At 43.2% G+C, this 17,146-nt stretch overlaps 1 protein-coding gene across 2 annotated transcripts in view; it reads right to left on the bottom strand.

The window, feature by feature from the left end:
• Positions 1-579: 579 nt before the first annotated feature.
• Positions 580-17,146, bottom strand: part of LSAMP (limbic system associated membrane protein) — a 1,850,461-nt gene continuing 1,833,894 nt past the window's right edge. For both annotated transcript variants that reach the window (XM_077341931.1, XM_077341930.1), the window contains one exon: positions 580-10,049. In XM_077341931.1, coding sequence (XP_077198046.1) covers positions 9,952-10,049 — 98 coding nt within the window. In that variant the 3' untranslated portion in view covers positions 580-9,951. The remainder of the gene's footprint in view (positions 10,050-17,146) is intronic.

Below are 17,146 nucleotides of genomic sequence, written 5' to 3'. Positions count from 1 at the left end.
GGGCAGCTTGCATGACATAGATAGCACTTTGTACATTCTGTTACATTGTCCAACAAAGAATAGGCAAAATTTATTGCTGCAGATATTTTCTCTTGGCTGCATGCTGGCATCACACTTAAAAAAAATAACAATATGTGTTTAGGGAACTAAACACATAATGGTTACATATATAATTGCTGAACATTGTATGTAGATCATGATTCTTAGTAGGCTTGAATAACCACCAAGTTCCCCATTCAAAACAAACTTGCCCCATAACCCAATATTTTATTGTTGTCTTTTTTTCCTTCCTCTGGAACAGCCAAAGCAGTCACTGCTAGAGATTGGACATAGGCAGTTTAATGATTTGTCTTTTGGACAGAGCCCGACATTTTGTTCCCTTCTGAGTTGAGGGGTCTGTTTGGTAACTTTGCTGCAGTCTGATGGCTTTGTTATATTGCTAGTACATCTGCAGGAGGGGTTCAGAGGCAACTGCTAAGCAGCTTGGACAGTTCCCTGGTTGACCCTCCCCCTCCTTCTCCCACCATTTTGTCACGCATCTCAAGGATGTAGGCAGGACCAGAAATGAAGACGCATCTCCTCCTTTTCATGTTTATTTCATTTTTGTTTTTTGTGGATTTTTGTTTTTTTTTTAAGACCACAGAAGAGCAGAGCATTCATAGATGTAAATAAACAGAGACACAAAAACAGAAGTTAAATACATTGAGAAAAGAAAAATAAAAGGGGGAAAAAAAGCTTGTCATTTTTTTTTACACACACACTGCGCTTTTAAAATTTTTCTTCCACAGAGCTAGTTTTTGAAAAAACTGACAGAAAAAAAATAGAATGGCCACGTTCTCATTTCGTTAAAGAGAAGTTCAGATCATGTCTACAGTGCTGGGGAAAAATATATATAAAGATATAGATATATATATATTTATATGTATATAACACTGTTAATGAGGAGAATTCTATCTGCCCAGCAGCACAGCAAGAAGAGACTGGATCTCCTCCCAAAGACCTGGGAGGAAAATTTGGCTGCAGCTGGGGAAATTCAAAGGCCAGGGAATTGTGGGAGACAACATGGCCCTCCTCTCCCCACCCCTTGTCTCCATAACCCTTTTCTTGTTAGCAGGAGCATACCACAAGTCACAAAGCTTATGACTTTTATTATATATGGTGGAGTTTAAAATCACGTTGAGCAAGTCTGTGCCTGGGTGGATGTGTTGTGGGGGAAGGGCAATGGTGCATAAAAGGAGGAAATTAGGAAGCGGGCTAGAACACTTAGTGTTGCCATTCATGTCTGCCTGTGTACGTGTGTGTGTGTGTATATATATATATCTATCCATGTGACCAAAATGAGGATCAAATGAGATGCTGTAAGAGAAGAAAAATGCTCCCATTTGAGACAGACTTTCTGTGAAAGGAAGGTGATCGTGCTTCAAGTGTAGCATTCTGTTTAATGTACACACGTATAATCCATTGAGGTACGAGGAATTACAGAAGCTACCAATGGTAGAGAATGCAGCTCTTCATAGACCCCCAGCCCTCACACAAGTTTTTGGTCACTTTCACAAGAGATACTGTAAAAAATACCTTTTAAAAAAAGATTCCTGCATCTCCACGGCAAAATCACATTGAGCCATATTTGGCATGTTTAGACGTAGAATTGTTTCATGCGTTTATTTTTACAGTTACATTTCCAAGGGCTAGTGTCTGAATTTTAAATGGCTGTTTGTTCCATCATGCACCATATCATCAAATTCAGAAGCTTTTTTTTTTTTTAATAGCAGGGGGATGCATGGGCATTCTCAGAATCCCTTGTGAAAGCTCCTTGTGTGGATGGTACACAATCCTTGTGTGGATGGTACACAATGGTAAAGGATGGTACACAATTAAGCTCTTTAACATCAAGTGGAGGAATTCAGAAAAAGTTCTGTGTTGTCAAGGTCTTGACGTCATACCACACTGGTGCCACTGGTGTGCTTTGCGAACAAGCTTACCTTGGTCTGACTCAAGCCATTTCCTAGGCCTTACTTGTTCTTCTATACTGGCTAAAATATCCTCAAAGTAGCGTGGCAGATGCAGTCAGTAATTTCATTAATTTACTAAGCTTAACATATACAGCAATAACTGAGCAGTTAACGATGTCACATATTCCCATCAAAATATCTCTGTTCTCAGTAGATTTGGAACTTTAAACATCTGTGGTACATATTCCTCCTGTTGCTCTGAGAATTGAAGGTACTTATTGATATAAACAATACAATCTGGGTGTTATTCTGTTCAAATTCTCCCATTTCACTTGCAATGGTTACAGTCTTGCATAGTTATTTCTACCCTTTTAAAAAGCCAGATACTGCACCAGTGAGACCCAGCTTGGTGTAGTGGTTAAAAGCAGTGGCCTCAAATCTGGAGAACCGGGTTTGATTCCCCACATCTCCACTTGCAGCCCACTGGGTGATCTGAGCCAGTCACAATTCTCTCTCAGCCCACCTACCTCACAAGGTGCTTGTTCTGGGAAGAGGAGGGGAAAGGTGATTGTAAGCTGCTTTGAGACTCCTTCAGGTAGTAAAAAGCAGGTTACAAAACTCAAGCTCTTCTTCTTCTTCTTCAATATTGCATGCTCTGGGCTCACCATGCCTTTCTTCCTGGTCATTCTGGGAAGCTTTTGTAAAAAAACACTTTTCCATATTTCAATGCAACTGAGTCAAGAATGAAATAACAGTGGGTTCCCTTTCAATGGGGACATGGAAAGTGTCCTCGAACATCCTGCACTGAACACCCCCAAAATTTACTTCCACAGAACAATCTGAAAGTTGTTTCTTGTAATGTCAAGAGGAATAAAGATGCCAATTGTGGCCCACTGGGTTTTGAACTGATGAAGTGGATTGTACCTGCAGGTGTATAGAAGTGACTTTCTCTCCATTCACCTGGATTCTTTCATGAGATGTAAAGAAATTACATGGAGGCCTCCTTTGGTATGGCTGACAGCAAAATACTTCAGCCTGTTCTTTTCATTAAATGTCCATCGGTCCCCGGAAACAGCTGGTATGGCTCAAATATTATCTGTAGGTTTGAAATTATCTTTACGAGGAGGAGGGAGGATTATGTATACTTAGTTAATGCCGAATGAAAGGCATAATCTTAATTCCACTAACATCACTGACCAAACTCATTTTGCCTTCACTGGGTTCAGTAAGATCGTATCCTTGGCTTTACAAAATGGTGTCATTTAATAAGTTCAAATAGGCATGCATCAAGCTTCTCCTTCCGATCTATGGACCCCGAAGCTCTGGGCAGGAAAACAATCAAGGTGTTAAGGTACATAGAGACTTCCCAGTAATTTACGGGCATATAGAGCCATCCCATTTACTGCACAAGCAAGACACATACAAATGATGGTGCAATACAGTCATGCCTGGAGTATATACCTTCCCAGGTGGATGTGGGGCTGTGGCTCAGTGGCACCAGATTTAATCCCAAACAACTCCAGTTAAAATTATTAGATAGGAGGTGATGTGAAATCCTTCTGCCCAAGACCTTGGAGAGCTGCTGCCCTGCAGAGTAGATAATTTTGACTTCGATAGACCGAGGGCATGGTTCAGTTCAAGGTGGCTTCCTGTGTTTATGACAGTACGTGGCTTTCTCCATACCCTCTTGGTGCCCTGTGAAAGAGGCATGCCTTTCCCTCACCTTCAGTCCCAAGTCATTTGAACAAGGTTAGAAATCTGCTAGCAAGTAAGGGGTCATCTTAAGATCTAAATGTTTCTTCCCCTGCGTGTACATTACTGGACATTTCATGTCACTCATATATTTACAAACTTGTAGAAGAAATACAATCTTTTTTTTTTGTATTTTTGTTTTATAACACTAAATGTTAAAACGTCCATCAATCAAACACGATTACACCTACAGTCTCAAGGAACTGGTGTCCCGTTCTGAATCACCACTCAGGCACCGTGCCAAGCTGAAGCTTTGTAGGGCTATGAGGGGGGAAAGGGAAACAGGAAGACAAGGACAGTGTGAGAGGAAGGAGTGGAACCATTGTAAGAAACACCTTCATGTGGATTTTCCCAGAGGGTACCATAAAATCACTCACTCCTGACTCCAGGGACTCAAGATCTTAAGCAGACTCTGAGACTTACTGCCTCAGTGGTAAACAAAATGTTCAGCAGCCAGTGAGAACTGAGGCATTTGATACCTCTCAGGAAGCACAAAGACAACATCTGTAGAGTGTGACAGAAACTACGTGATTATTTGTCCAAATCAAATACTACCCATAGTTCTCTTATTAAACCAACATTGCTAAAAACGTTACAAAAATGTAGCTCACATGCAATATTAAAGTGCCTCAGTATACCTCCCCATTATACAGAGGACCAGCTTGGGCATAGAATAAAGAGCTGACAATGGTCCCTTCATGAGTCAGTGGCAGAGGATTAGGGTAATCTGATTCACAACCATGACACAGTTTTGTCCTGTTTCCTGCTTCAGCCCGTCTTGGTCTGTCTAAGAAAAAACCCTGTTTTTGTCAATTTTTTTTTTTTGTTATTTTACAAGTGTACTTTAAAAAACATAATTTTTGAGTCTTCTTCTAAAAAAACACATTGCTCTCAGTAGCACAGTGTTTATCAGCAACCCTACAGTAACAAAACATGGCATTCAGTCCAACACTTCAAAATGACTCTATTACTGCAGTACTGAGTTCAAATGATTTTGCTCTGGCAAAGAGCAATGTTAGTGATGGGACTGACTGCATGAGAGGGAAAAAATGAACATAGCTTTAGCTCCTTTCCTTACATATCAAAAATGCTACTGGATAAGGATGCTCACATCCCAAAAGACTCAGCCCAACGCTGTGAGGCATGAATGCTCAGCAGAATAACCAAGGGAGAAGTTTGACTTTGTTCCTACAGAAGATGTATGGCTTATGACATAAACATGGCTCACTCATGGTGGTTTTCAGTCAATGCTTTTGTGTCCTTCTTTATGCAGATACCTGGTGGAAGTATTGATGTTCTCTCTAGTTGTCACTGAACAGCGATTCTACCACAGCAGTGTACTTAGTATATAGCACCTGGTCAGTAGGGGTCTTCTATAGGACACAGCCAATATAGTATCTGGCCAGCCCTAGAAACCTCCCAGTTTGAAGCTACTTTTCAGCTCTCCCTTCTTAGATGAAATTTCTCACCATTAATGGTACTTGTGTAGTTTGGGGGTGCTCTTTAATGCCACTGAATGGAGTGGGGGTGGGGGGAAGAATGGTATTAGCCTGCTTATTTACCATCTCACTCTGCCTGAGACCAGGCTTGGGTGCTGAATCTATTAAGATTAAAGGCTGGGAATCTTATGGCGAGTCTTTGACTCTCTCCAGCACTAACTGATTTTTAGGTCTTGTAATTCTAACCAGCAACTATTAGGTTGTTTTATGCCTTTTATACTCCTATGAGTCTTATACCTAGGGAAAAAGAGCTGTTCCCCTGAGAGCCTATTTACACATCAAGGGGGGGGGGGAATTTCCCTTAAGTTTTTGTCTAGTCAAATAATGGTGAATGTAAATTTCATGTTTCCATATTCTGAAAAATACTAATGGAAACACGGTCTTAACTGCATAGGGGCTCTTTCAGAAGGTCACTTTATAATGTTCAAAATGAAGGGGGAAAGTGGTCTCATGGCAACTTCCCCATCTCCAGTATGATCATGTGATTTAGCTACCAGGGATAAGGAAATAAAGTTTGTAACTCAGGGCCAAGGATCAAGTTCCTAGTAGCTAACACACCCACACCCACACACATCCCTCATATACATACAACACATTCTCTCAGTCTTGTTGGGTAATTTTCAGATATCTCTCCTCCTCAAAGTGACATTGCTTCCAATTTCTAGACACAACTCCCAAATACAAGTAGAATTTTATTTTAGGGTGCTTATGGGATGATTTCATCTGACGCAGAGTGATGTGAACAAGACAGTCCTCAGGGGAAGGAAGGGTAGGCCCCTATCTCTTGGCGAAATGGATAAAGCACAAAAACAGCCTTTAGATTTCAACATGCCTCCCTTCTTTCCAGAGAGGACCATGTTGAGGGTGAAAGGTATGTGGAAAAGGAGGTTTTTACAGGAGTGGTTTTTACCTTTGTTTTTCTTATAGCCTTTGCCTTTTTTGGGTGAACAGCAACCCTCACAAAGGGTAAGAAACCAAAAGTACTGTTCCTTTCTAGTTGCTTTATCTTTTGGGCTCTGGTTTTCGAGGGACACCTAGCAGCTGGGTCATACCCCATGGGGACAAAAGGCAGAGATGCTTGCCTATCTAGGTTAATATGGTTGTGTTCACCACAGAGAGCCTCTTATTTGGTGCCTACCACAAAAGGCTTTGATCCTAAACTAGCCTGTACAGAAATAGGGGCAGATTTCACACTAAAACACAAAGAGAAACTCCCACCCATCCTGGACTATTTTGTGTCAAGAAACAGCTGAACTCCAGCAACTGAGTCTCAGCCTTCTTAAGTGCTTTAGGTCAATGGGTTAAAAAGGGTTAAATTCTATTTAAGATTGCACTCTTCCTAGCTTATGTTTCTCATTAAGAAAGGAGGGAGACAAAACAACGGGAGCCAAACACCTAATGAGGTTTGGGATGTACCCAATTTCAGATCCCATATCGAGGCTTGGGCAGATAACAGCCTTTTATTCTCTAATCCCGATGCACATGGTTTGTGTATGGGAATCATTGTGTAGATGGATGTCTTCTCATCCCTTAACCCTGGCACAACTCACTTTGTGGCATCCCCTAGGGTTGTATTCCTTTTCCCTTCCTGCAGTGCTGTCATACCTCCTTGCTCCTCTGTGCTGCTTTCCTGCCTCTACAGAATGCTAGTTCTCTAAGAGTAAATTGTAAGGCTTGGAAGGATGGCCCAGGAAAGCCTGGTAGCTGCTTAATTGACTGCCCATGTCTTTTCAAAACCGCAGACTTGTGCAGAAATAAATCGCTAGAGCAGCAGAACTGGGATGCTGAGGCTGATCAAGGTGAAAGCTATGTGCAGGCATGGTGCTCCAGAGAGCCCTTTGCAAAGGGGATGCTACTTGCTCCAGCCAAAGGAACACACTTGTTACAGCACATGAACCACCCACCCACTCACTCACTCACCCACCCACCCACTCACTGACTCACTCAGTCACTCACTCACCTTCTGCATCTCCAGGTATGAAAACATACCTTTTGCTAATGTAGGAACTGCATTACGGGGAAAGCCCCACCCACCTACCACATCTGCTATCCAATGGCAGATGTCCATCATACATTTGGAAGGGATGAGAAGGGGATTTGTGTTGATTGGCAGTTCAGTGGAATGAAAGCCACTGATGCAGCACCAGCCAGTTTGGGCAATGGATATTCCTTCATGGCCCCTTCACATGCCATCCCTGGCAGATGAGGTACCAGCAGTTCCCTGAGGAGAACATAGTAGTCATGCTAATCCATGCATCACTTTCTGAATCCAGATTTAAAGAAATAATGAGCAAGGTGGAGACTATGCAATATAATTGCACTTGTGAATTTAGCCAAGTTAGTAGCAAAATTCGGGTATGAATTGCATTTCTTATCATTTAAACCCCTAGTTGTCCCTGAAGGGCTCAGGGCAAAGTCATCTATGGAAATGACTGTGTTTTCTCTTTGTGGTTCTCTAGCAGGAGAAGTTCTGCCTGTTTTCTTAAAACCGTCATTTAGAACTTTTGGGTGGGTAACAATAATTTATTCCACTTGCCCCATCTAAAGTTTTCAAGTATTACATAAGGGAGTTAAATTAATGTATTCACATGTACAATTTTTTGGGGGAGGGGGTAATAAACAAGGTTGCTCCTGTTACCTATTTTAGAGGCCTGTCCTAAAACAAATTATCTTCCCCCTTATTTTCATCTTTTCATGATCGCAGTCTTGTACTTGGCTTATGTCTACGGCGAGACTGCTAACAGCAAACCATATTAAGAGAAGTTAACACTGTGAAATAGGTAACTGAGATCCCATTGGATTCATTACACTTCCATGAGAGTAACCATAACAGGGTTTCCAGTCCTTCTGCTCTGTTGTGGACAGCAAGGCATTAGGTGACCAGAGACTGAAAAAAAGTCATCTTGTAATCTTAGCAAAGCAAGAAAAGTACTGTTCCTTTGGGAAACTAGTTAGGCTCAGGGGTCAGAATGGGTTCCAGCCACAAAATAAGCACAAATGGAGAAAAATCCTTCATACAAGGACATACCATAGTACTCTCCTTTGGTACTACCTTCTTTTCCAGCTGTGTCCTATAAGACTACTCTATCAAGCCTAAACATCCCCTATCAGAAACTGACCCTGTGCATTATGGTTCAAGCACAGAAACATGCTCACCATGCAAGTGAAGCAAAGCTAGATGATTTCAGAATCAAGAGCCACTGATCAAGATATGAGCAGCCAAGCTATTACATACTGTGAGTTTACCCAGCTGAACCCTATTCATTTGTGGTGCAACATCCTGAGCTGGCCCATCTATTTATTAATTAGGTTTCTTTATATTTATTAGATCTTCAGGCCATGGTGGACCACTTTCTGGAATTTCTTTTGTTACCCAAGGAAAAACATATCAGCTAACTTGCTCCACCCTATCCTTACGCAAAAGCATACCCTGATGATACCCTGGTCTCCTAGGCTTCATACTGAGCTTCCGGGCTCCTATGCAATTCTTACTTCCTTCAGAGTCTTAACTACAGAGCTCCTCTCTTCTTTGCCTGGCCCTTGCTGAGTCATTCCTGCAGATCTTGCCATTACTTTGCCCAAGGGACTCAGTGTTCAGTGGAATAGGCCTGGCCAATGGGCACTTCTGATAAGCAATGCTTACTAACAATTTGTACAGACCACCAGGTGTAACTGTTTTAGTTTCTTTCTGAGCTCAGTTTCATTCCAAGCTGCACTGGCCCCAAGCCCCTTCAGGCCTTGCTTTCACCCTATATTCTCACTGGTTTGCTGTCCTACTTGGACACAGGCAAATTGAGTACTGGGGACAATGTATGTGTTCCACCTGCTGAAGTGGGTTGGGGAACAGGAGAAGGCTCCTCAAAACAGGGCTTCCAAGAAGAAGGAGTTGTGGTCATCGTGGCAAAGTTCTGCCACGGAAACTATTGTTCATCTCCTCCTCATCCTGCTTTCACATCCAAGCACCTCTCAACCTCACGTACAACGCAAGACATTATCTACAGCATAATTAGCTTATGTACATAGGAACTGTTCCCTTTACATGCGTTTGAGACACTCACACACATACACACAAGAGAAAAAAGAGATAGAGGGAGAGAAAGGCTTGGCAAGAACAAGAGGGCAGGTGAGTTGAATTGGTATCGTTTAGCCTGATCAAAGTATTATAGGCCAACGGCATTAAGAGCTGTAAGGGAGCAGTGAGGTCAAGGGCCACGTGGAGTTTCTTCATGGGACACCAGTATGCTGAAGAGATCTGCATCACTCTTTGCCAGAAATCGGAAAAAGGCGACGTATCCGTTTAAGAAATGACCAAGCCAATCAAAAGGTTGTGGCTACCGAGACCAAAGCAAAGGCTGTCTCTTTCAAGGAGGGAAAGAAGGAGAAAAATTGTATGAGGGAATGAGGAGAATAAAAGTGATTTCAATGTTGATATTTCTTTTTACAGCATCTCAGCATCCTTGGCAAGCTCCAGCTTCTGGAAAGTGATCCGTTTGGCCTCTCATACTCCCAGGTGATCGGTGACTTGACAGTTTGTTATCGGAAATGTTGTTGATTCTTTGTCGTTGCAAATTTCCCCCTTTTTGTTGCACTTCACGCAAATGTTGTGAACGAAACTGTCCTTTCCCCCCTCTCTCTCTTGCTCTGTCTCCTGTATGACACATTTGTTTCTTTGTTTGTTTTGCTTTGTGTGTTGTTCTTGTTGTTGCTGGGTTTTTATTTTTTTTCCCTTTTTAAAAATTCGGATGTTATTAACATTTGCTGAGGAGGCAGATCAGGGACGCTGCCAACAGCCACAGTGGTACGGCCAGACCCATTGATCCACTGCCGGCCATCCCTGTCCCGGGTCCTGTAGGGGGAGGGAAGGGAAAACAAAACAAAACAGAAGAGCAGAGAGAAAAATTACATACAGATTGCATGGCATGAGAACATACAGAAGAATAACCATGCTCCTTAGCAGCCATTTCCCCTTGTTGATCTTGCACCTCCACATGGAAAAGGGGCCTCTAGAGATGTTTAGAATTCAGAATGGTACTTCATGTGCTATGCCATTCTTCATTGTTTTTGAACTTCACAGTTCTGTCATACAAGTAAAGTCTAACGTTGACAGATTGAGCCTTTTTTTGGCCTACCTACCAGCCACATATTGCCCTGCCAAGGTAGGCCAAATGTCAGACACAAGAAGCTTTATGGAAAAGGCTTGGTTAGCTGGGCCATTCTTGCTGAAATCTCACCACAAAAAATGGGAACCAGTGAAAACTATGGATACTTTGTTTCAATATTTAAAAGACTGGTATTGAGAAAGGTATGCTTTTAATATTAATTGCTTGCCTGCCTGCCTGCCTGCCTGTCTCTCTCTCCCTCTCTCTCTCTCTAGCTAGCTAGCTAGTATATAGTTTATTCCAGGGTTTTTTCTCCCCCTCCTCCCTGAAGCCTTTTTTTTTTTGTTCTTCTTTAACTTATGATGTACACTCTTTTATCTGCCAACTAGATGTCAACCAATCTCGCCTTGATTCTCAGGTCAGCAAGTTGATGTTGGACATAAGGACACCAAGTTCCCTAAAACATCCAGCAAGTTGCTATGTAACTCAGTGTCCCACAACTCAGAGATCCACATTCTTCATATCTTCACAAGACTGAAGAGACTATCACAGCAAAAGAAAATGTCAACAGTTGTCACATTGGTGGGAATTAAAGAAGTTATCTATCTTACGGCCATAGCAATCTATCTGTTCCACATAATATATTTCTGGGAGGGGCTTGGAGGAGGAGCGTGTCTCATGGCTTAAATGCCACTCAGCACTTAATATGCACTCTGGGTGGCTCTCCCACCCCTGAGTGCCTTCTCCTCCAACCGGCTTGCCTGTCTGTCCAGTTGCCACCCAACTGCCTTCTGTCCCCCATCCCTGATAACTTGTTCCTCCTTCCACTTCCCTCTGAGGCTGCAGATCCCTGCTGTGTGAGAGCTGCCCCTGCTGGTGAGTTCCCTAACAGGTGCCTGTAGCCTTTCCAGGTCCTGGGGGAGGGAGAGGCCGTCTGCAGAGTTCTTCCACCCCCCCTCCCCAATTTAGCACCTGCTGTATTCCCGAAGGCAATGGACTTGGCCCCTAGTCTCACATAAAACAGCACTAGAAATGTGGTGGTAAAATTTCCATGGCCAAAGGTGGTAGAAATTAGTAGCTTACTTTGCTATGAGGAATCCACCCCCTCTGAGTAACTTTGTCATCTGTATAAGCACAGTCACCAGTGAGAACCAAATTTTATTCAGAATTCAGGGGTGATAGTTGGTCTACACATGCAGGAGGAAGAGTTAAACTGCCCAGTCCAAATTCCACCCCCTAAGTGCCAATACAGTGGAAACCTGGGGTGTTTGAATGAATTGTGTCACTTCAGACTGCAGGTGGGCAGTTTCCTTTTCTGGCTTCTTTCCCATGTTAAAAATAATACAACTTGGTACATTAAGGTTTATATTTTAGCCCATGTTTGTGCTAAAAGCATTCTGCTTCTCAGGAGGTCCCCCCATCATTAAGAGTGTAAACACTTCATCTGCAGTCTGAAGTGGTACAGTTCTTTCCACTACCTTATGACTCTGCCACTTAAATCAGCTATGTGAATAAACCAGATGGGACAGATTAGAAGCAAGGGTTAATTTGGGCGGGGGGGGGGACAGGCAGGGGAGGGGCAGGAAAGCATCATTTACTTCTGAAGAAAGAAGAGAAATAGAAATTCTCTGCTCAGCATCTGGAGACTGAGGCCTTTTCTGTTCAAACTGCTTACAATAGCTTTTCCCAGCAGTCAAGCCTTTTAAGCTTGACATTGAATGTGGTGCCTGCCTTTATTTTATTTTATTGTTTAGATTTTTACTCCACCGTTCAAGGGGCTCAGTCTGCGCATCATTCTTTTTTCTCTGGTGCATTTATTCTGCAGCTGCAACCCAAAAACACAGCCCAGCTGAACATGAGGGGAGAGTGGTCCTTACTGGGTGTATCCCTTTTCAGGCTCCATCAGGCATGCCAGTTTGAATTGGGTTGCCCAAAAGAGCAAATCTGAGCCTGCAGGGAGAGTTATCTCAGCAGGATCAGGTGTTTGGTGGGTGACCCCTTTAAACCAGACCATGCAGCAGATCCTAGCTGACCTGTGGGGAGCATTCTCAATGGTTAGGGTCCATTGTGGACTCTATTAGGCAGTCCAGTCAAACCAGGCTGTCCAGATAGGCTCCTTTGAAGGTTTTTCCCCCCTCCAGTGATTTAAGTTTGCCAACTGAGTCCTGCATCAGTGAACTTATTCTGCTTTGGGGGGGGGGGGCACAAGGAAACACCAAAGAATGGGTTTAAATTTATAAACCACTCATCTCTGCAAGTAGGCAGAAACTGCATATTGGTAGGAACAATCTTAATGCAGGTGGTGGAGTGGCCTCCAGGAGGCAAGAAAAGAGGGGGAGGAATCAGAGGGAATCTTTATGCTTTTAATTACTTTTGGCTTGGGAGCGAAGAAAGGGGAAAAAGTACCACAAAAGCACTCTCAGAAACCCTGGGGAAACAGTAATGGGAAAGTGAACTGAGAACTGAAGAGAAGAAAAGGAATGCAGCGCAAAAAAAAAAAAAAAACAAAACCCAACAGAGGTGTGTGGTGAATGTGAGGGGAAATGCAGAATGGAACCCCCGCCTTGGATATCTACTATGAAAGCATGGGAAAATACCAGTGCATAAAAGGCCTGAGCCAGCCTTTTGCCTTGGAACAAAGAGAAACTGTTTCCAAATATTTTCAGAGATCACTCATTAAAAACAACTGGGAGCCCAAGTCAGGTAGTATAGACTTAAATTCAATAGTAACATCCATGGACAGAATGGATTTCATCCACAGAGCAAAACTTCCTTACCTCCCTATGCCATGGCAGCCCACAGTGCCCTGGGAAGGTCTCACCTATTGCTGCCTGCAATTGATTATCTAGTTGCCCATTATTCTCTTAATGTAGACATATTTATTGAACCCAGGATGCTTGCCATACAATTCAATCTCAAGTGAATACAAACAAATCCAAATTGCTGGTTCCCCCCCACCCCCCCCTAGAATTTGTTAACCATTTTCATTGTGCTATATGTTAATTCACTCTCATTCTTTGCCTATAAGTAGGAGGTGCTTACTTCCATTTCACGATATCATATCCGAGGAAGTGTGTGTACACATGAAAGCTTATCCCTTGAATAAAACTTTGTTGGTCTTAAAGGTGCCACTGGACTCTAAATTTGTTCTGCTGCTTCAGACCAACATGAATCAACATTGAAAAATGTCTCTGTGTGTGTGTGTAGAAATCAGAGCAAAATACAATGTTGAAAAAACATTTGTGGGTTTGGTTTACACAGGGTATGGGAGGAAATGGACATTGGGCTTTTGGGAGTTCATGGAATCATACAATAATAGAGTTTGAAGGGACCTCATGGGTCATCTAGTCCAGCCCCCTGCACTATGCAGGAGACTCACAACCCTATCGCTCATCCGCTGTAACCTGCCACCCCCAGCAAAACTGACAAATGCAACATCCTCTTGAGTAAATGGAAAAGTTGTCAGCTTTCTTTTTGTAGCTGGTCCCCATTCCTTGCCAGAGAGCCCTGCCAGGAAAAGTGCAGCAGTAGCTCTGTGTGACCTGTCTCCCCCCCCCCCTCCCCACAGACGCAGCGTGGTCCACCTGTTTTCTCTCCCTCGGCATGGCGGCCCTTGAATGCCAAGGCTTGTAAGAATTCTGCACAGTGAAGAGCGTCTGCCTCCAGCCAGACACTGGGTCCTGGGGGGCTGATTCATCACAGCACTCTAATCAATAAAACATGGAACCAATCAGCAAATGCCTGCCGTCCCAGGGGAGGCTACGTAATTATTTATTTGATAACCGGGAGGGGCAGGCATTTCGGTGTAACCCTCTGTGGTCCTGCAGCGCGAGGCCTATGAGGAGGAGTGACAGAAGGCCAGGAAAGCTTTGATTTTCACAAGGGTGGGGAATAGCAGGAGCTCACTGCTGCAGCAACAATAATACAGCGTCGCCACAGGGATATTAAGCGCAAACACGACGGATGTCCTTTCATGCAGCCTCCTGTTTAAATGCTCCCCTGGCCTTGCAGCGATCTCTAGGCAGAGGTCCTGTTTGAACGTGGTGGCAGCCTCCAGCCAGTCTCGCCTTCTGCATTCTGGGGAGACAGTGGAATCTTCTGAGACAAGTTATCTGGTTTTCGGAAAATGCAAATAGATGCTGTGCCATAAGAACTTCCCTTAACCAATCCAGCTGCCAGGGCTACGCGTCCAGTGCCCTGGCCGGAAAATGTGGTGATCATAATGAGTGAGTCAGTTATGTGGGAAAGGATCTAGGGGGCTAATTAGGCATTATCTAACAGTGCAACTAGCAAATGCTCTGCAATTCCTTTGTATCCCCCTTAGAATAAAGCTAGGTCAATAACCTGCCATTTTACATATAATTCCAATAATCCATACCACACGAATAAATAAAGCTGTCCAATATACAATTGGTGTTTACTGTACATTTCAAGAGAGGTGCCCATATGCAACTTCTGTAGCTGAAACAGTAAAGTGTCTTTTCCTGTCTTAAATATTAAGGTTAGTGCAACATAAACGTCCATGAGACAAAAAGAAAGCTAAGTCTTCTTCTTGGCTGCCCCAAAGGGCAAGACTAGATGTAATGGCCTGATATTTTAGTTGAACATTTAAGATAAGGACACTTGAATGACGAAACTAATTAACTAAGTGCCTTCAGCTGTAGGCTGGACAAGCATCTGTTGGAATGGGTGGCACAATTCAAAGAGTTGGGACTTACCTTTAAGGCCTTGAGACTTAAATAACCACTGACCAGGCCCCAATTAAGGTCCTCCTCAAAAGCCTTGGTATGTGCACCAACTTCAGGGGTGAGGCAGGTGGCAACCAGACACAGGGCTTTTTTGCAGCGTCACCTGATCTTTGGAATCCCCACCCCCAAGGCTCACATGTGACCTACTTTACTGTTCATTTTGTGCCAAGAAAAAAACATCTCTTTGCTCAGACTTTTAAAAACTGAAGTGCTGAATCTTTTCCAACTGTTTTTCTAATGTAGGTTTACTATGAGGGCAGTCTTATAGATATTCTTTATGGCGGTTTAATGTATTTAAACTTTTTTAAAATGTCAACAACTTTGTGGTTGTTTTTATGATTTTACCATAGTTTTCACTCTGTGAGAAGGAGAGAAGGAGGAAGTCCAAAGTGACTGGAGGTTTTTGGAAGGTCAGCTTTTTTGTTTTGTCTGACATTGAAGGAATTAGGGCCTTAATGCCCTAGTTGGTTTGGGACTTGAATGGCCCTTCCTTCACACTCCCAATTGCTGGGTCATTGCTAGGTGTTTTTCTATATGAATGTTGCTCATGTCCTTAAATTGGTTTTATAGATCATTTTACAGCATTCTGCTTTGTAATTGTTAGCTGCGTTGGGAGCCCTGGTTGGGCTGAAAGGTGGGATATAAATTCTGTAAATAAACACAATAAATTATGGCCTGTCTGTGTCAAGGGTGCAAAATGCCCATGCTGTCTGTCACTCAGATGATGTAAATAATGATCATTAAAAAAGATCTAAATCTGATGTCCCTGCATTTTGTCCTGGAGAAAGAGAAAGGAGGGCCCCTGGAGATCTTGCTTGTCTTTTAAGGGCTATTGGACTCAATATTTACTGGTCTAGGGTGTAAACTGCACGGAGCTTTTATTCCAATCCCAGGTCAATTCAGTCCCTGCCCTCTACACAGAATGTGATTTCCGTTTGGATTTGGGGCGATTTAAATTTTCCTTCTGCAGCAAGAAGGATTGATCCGGAGTGACCCTACCTTTATTGTGCGATATCTTAGAGTGCTTTTAATGTTCAATATTTTTCAAATCCGGATTGGGAAACCAAGCTCCGTGGTAGTGAACCTCTGATAGGCCACACCTGGTCATGTGACAAGCTTGCCTTAAAGGAGAAGCCCTTAATTTCTCTCAACTTCTGTCGGTCCTGGATTTTTTCTCCCTTCTCTGCCTTTTTCGATGCTCCCTGCTTGGCTCCTCTCCCTCCCCCTTCAAGAAAAAAAAAGAAAGAGGCTTGGCTCCCCCCCCCTTCTGAACTACCCTAACCATGTGCAGAACACTTTCCTGTTTCAATGGGGAGGGGGGAGGAAGAGGAAGACCCGAGTTCAAAGCAATCTGAATTCAACAGGATTGACAATGGAATAAACAAAGTAAGTGCAGACTCTGCCTAGGTTAACTTCCCTGGTGTTGTGCTCAGCATAATGAAATCTTGCAACAATCAGATGGTGGCAGCTATGTAAGAAGATGGGGGAGAGAAAAGGGAAGTGGCAGGCAGGACAAAATAATATTGGCCAGGAGAAACAGACACAAGAATGGAGACTGGGGTTAGGAAGACAATAGAGACGCAAGGCCTCGACCAGGGCCAGGGCCTTTTCGGTCCTGGCCCCTGCCTGGTGGAATGAGCTCCCGGGAGAGCTGCGGGCTCTGCGGGATCTTTCATCGTTCCGCAGGGCCTGCAAAACGGAGCTCTTCTGCCAGGTTTATGGTTGAGGCCAAGGCTGACAATATAGACCTATGCCCCCCCCCCCGGGATTCGGGATTTGGGACTAGGACCGAAGTAAACCATCAGGATCCCCTCTCCACCAGCCAGTAGTGGGAGGGGGGGGGGAAGTTGATTTGCCGATCTTGCCATGTTAGTAATGTTGAGATTTTAATTATTGTTTTAATGGAGTTTTAATGGGGATTTTAAGATGTTGTAACCCGCCACGAGCCGCAAGGGAGTGGCGGACAATAATAATAATAATAATAATAATAATAATAATAATAATAATAATAATAATAATAATAATAATAATAATAATAATAATAATAATAAAGCACCCAAAGATTCATGTTCACTTTTTTCTGGCCGGGGGATTTA

This window comes from Paroedura picta, chromosome 6, assembly GCF_049243985.1.
Source record: "Paroedura picta isolate Pp20150507F chromosome 6, Ppicta_v3.0, whole genome shotgun sequence".
Classification (NCBI taxonomy): domain Eukaryota; kingdom Metazoa; phylum Chordata; class Lepidosauria; order Squamata; family Gekkonidae; genus Paroedura; species Paroedura picta.
Note: the sequence above shows the minus strand (reverse complement) of the source record. Positions and strands in the feature narration are given on the sequence as shown.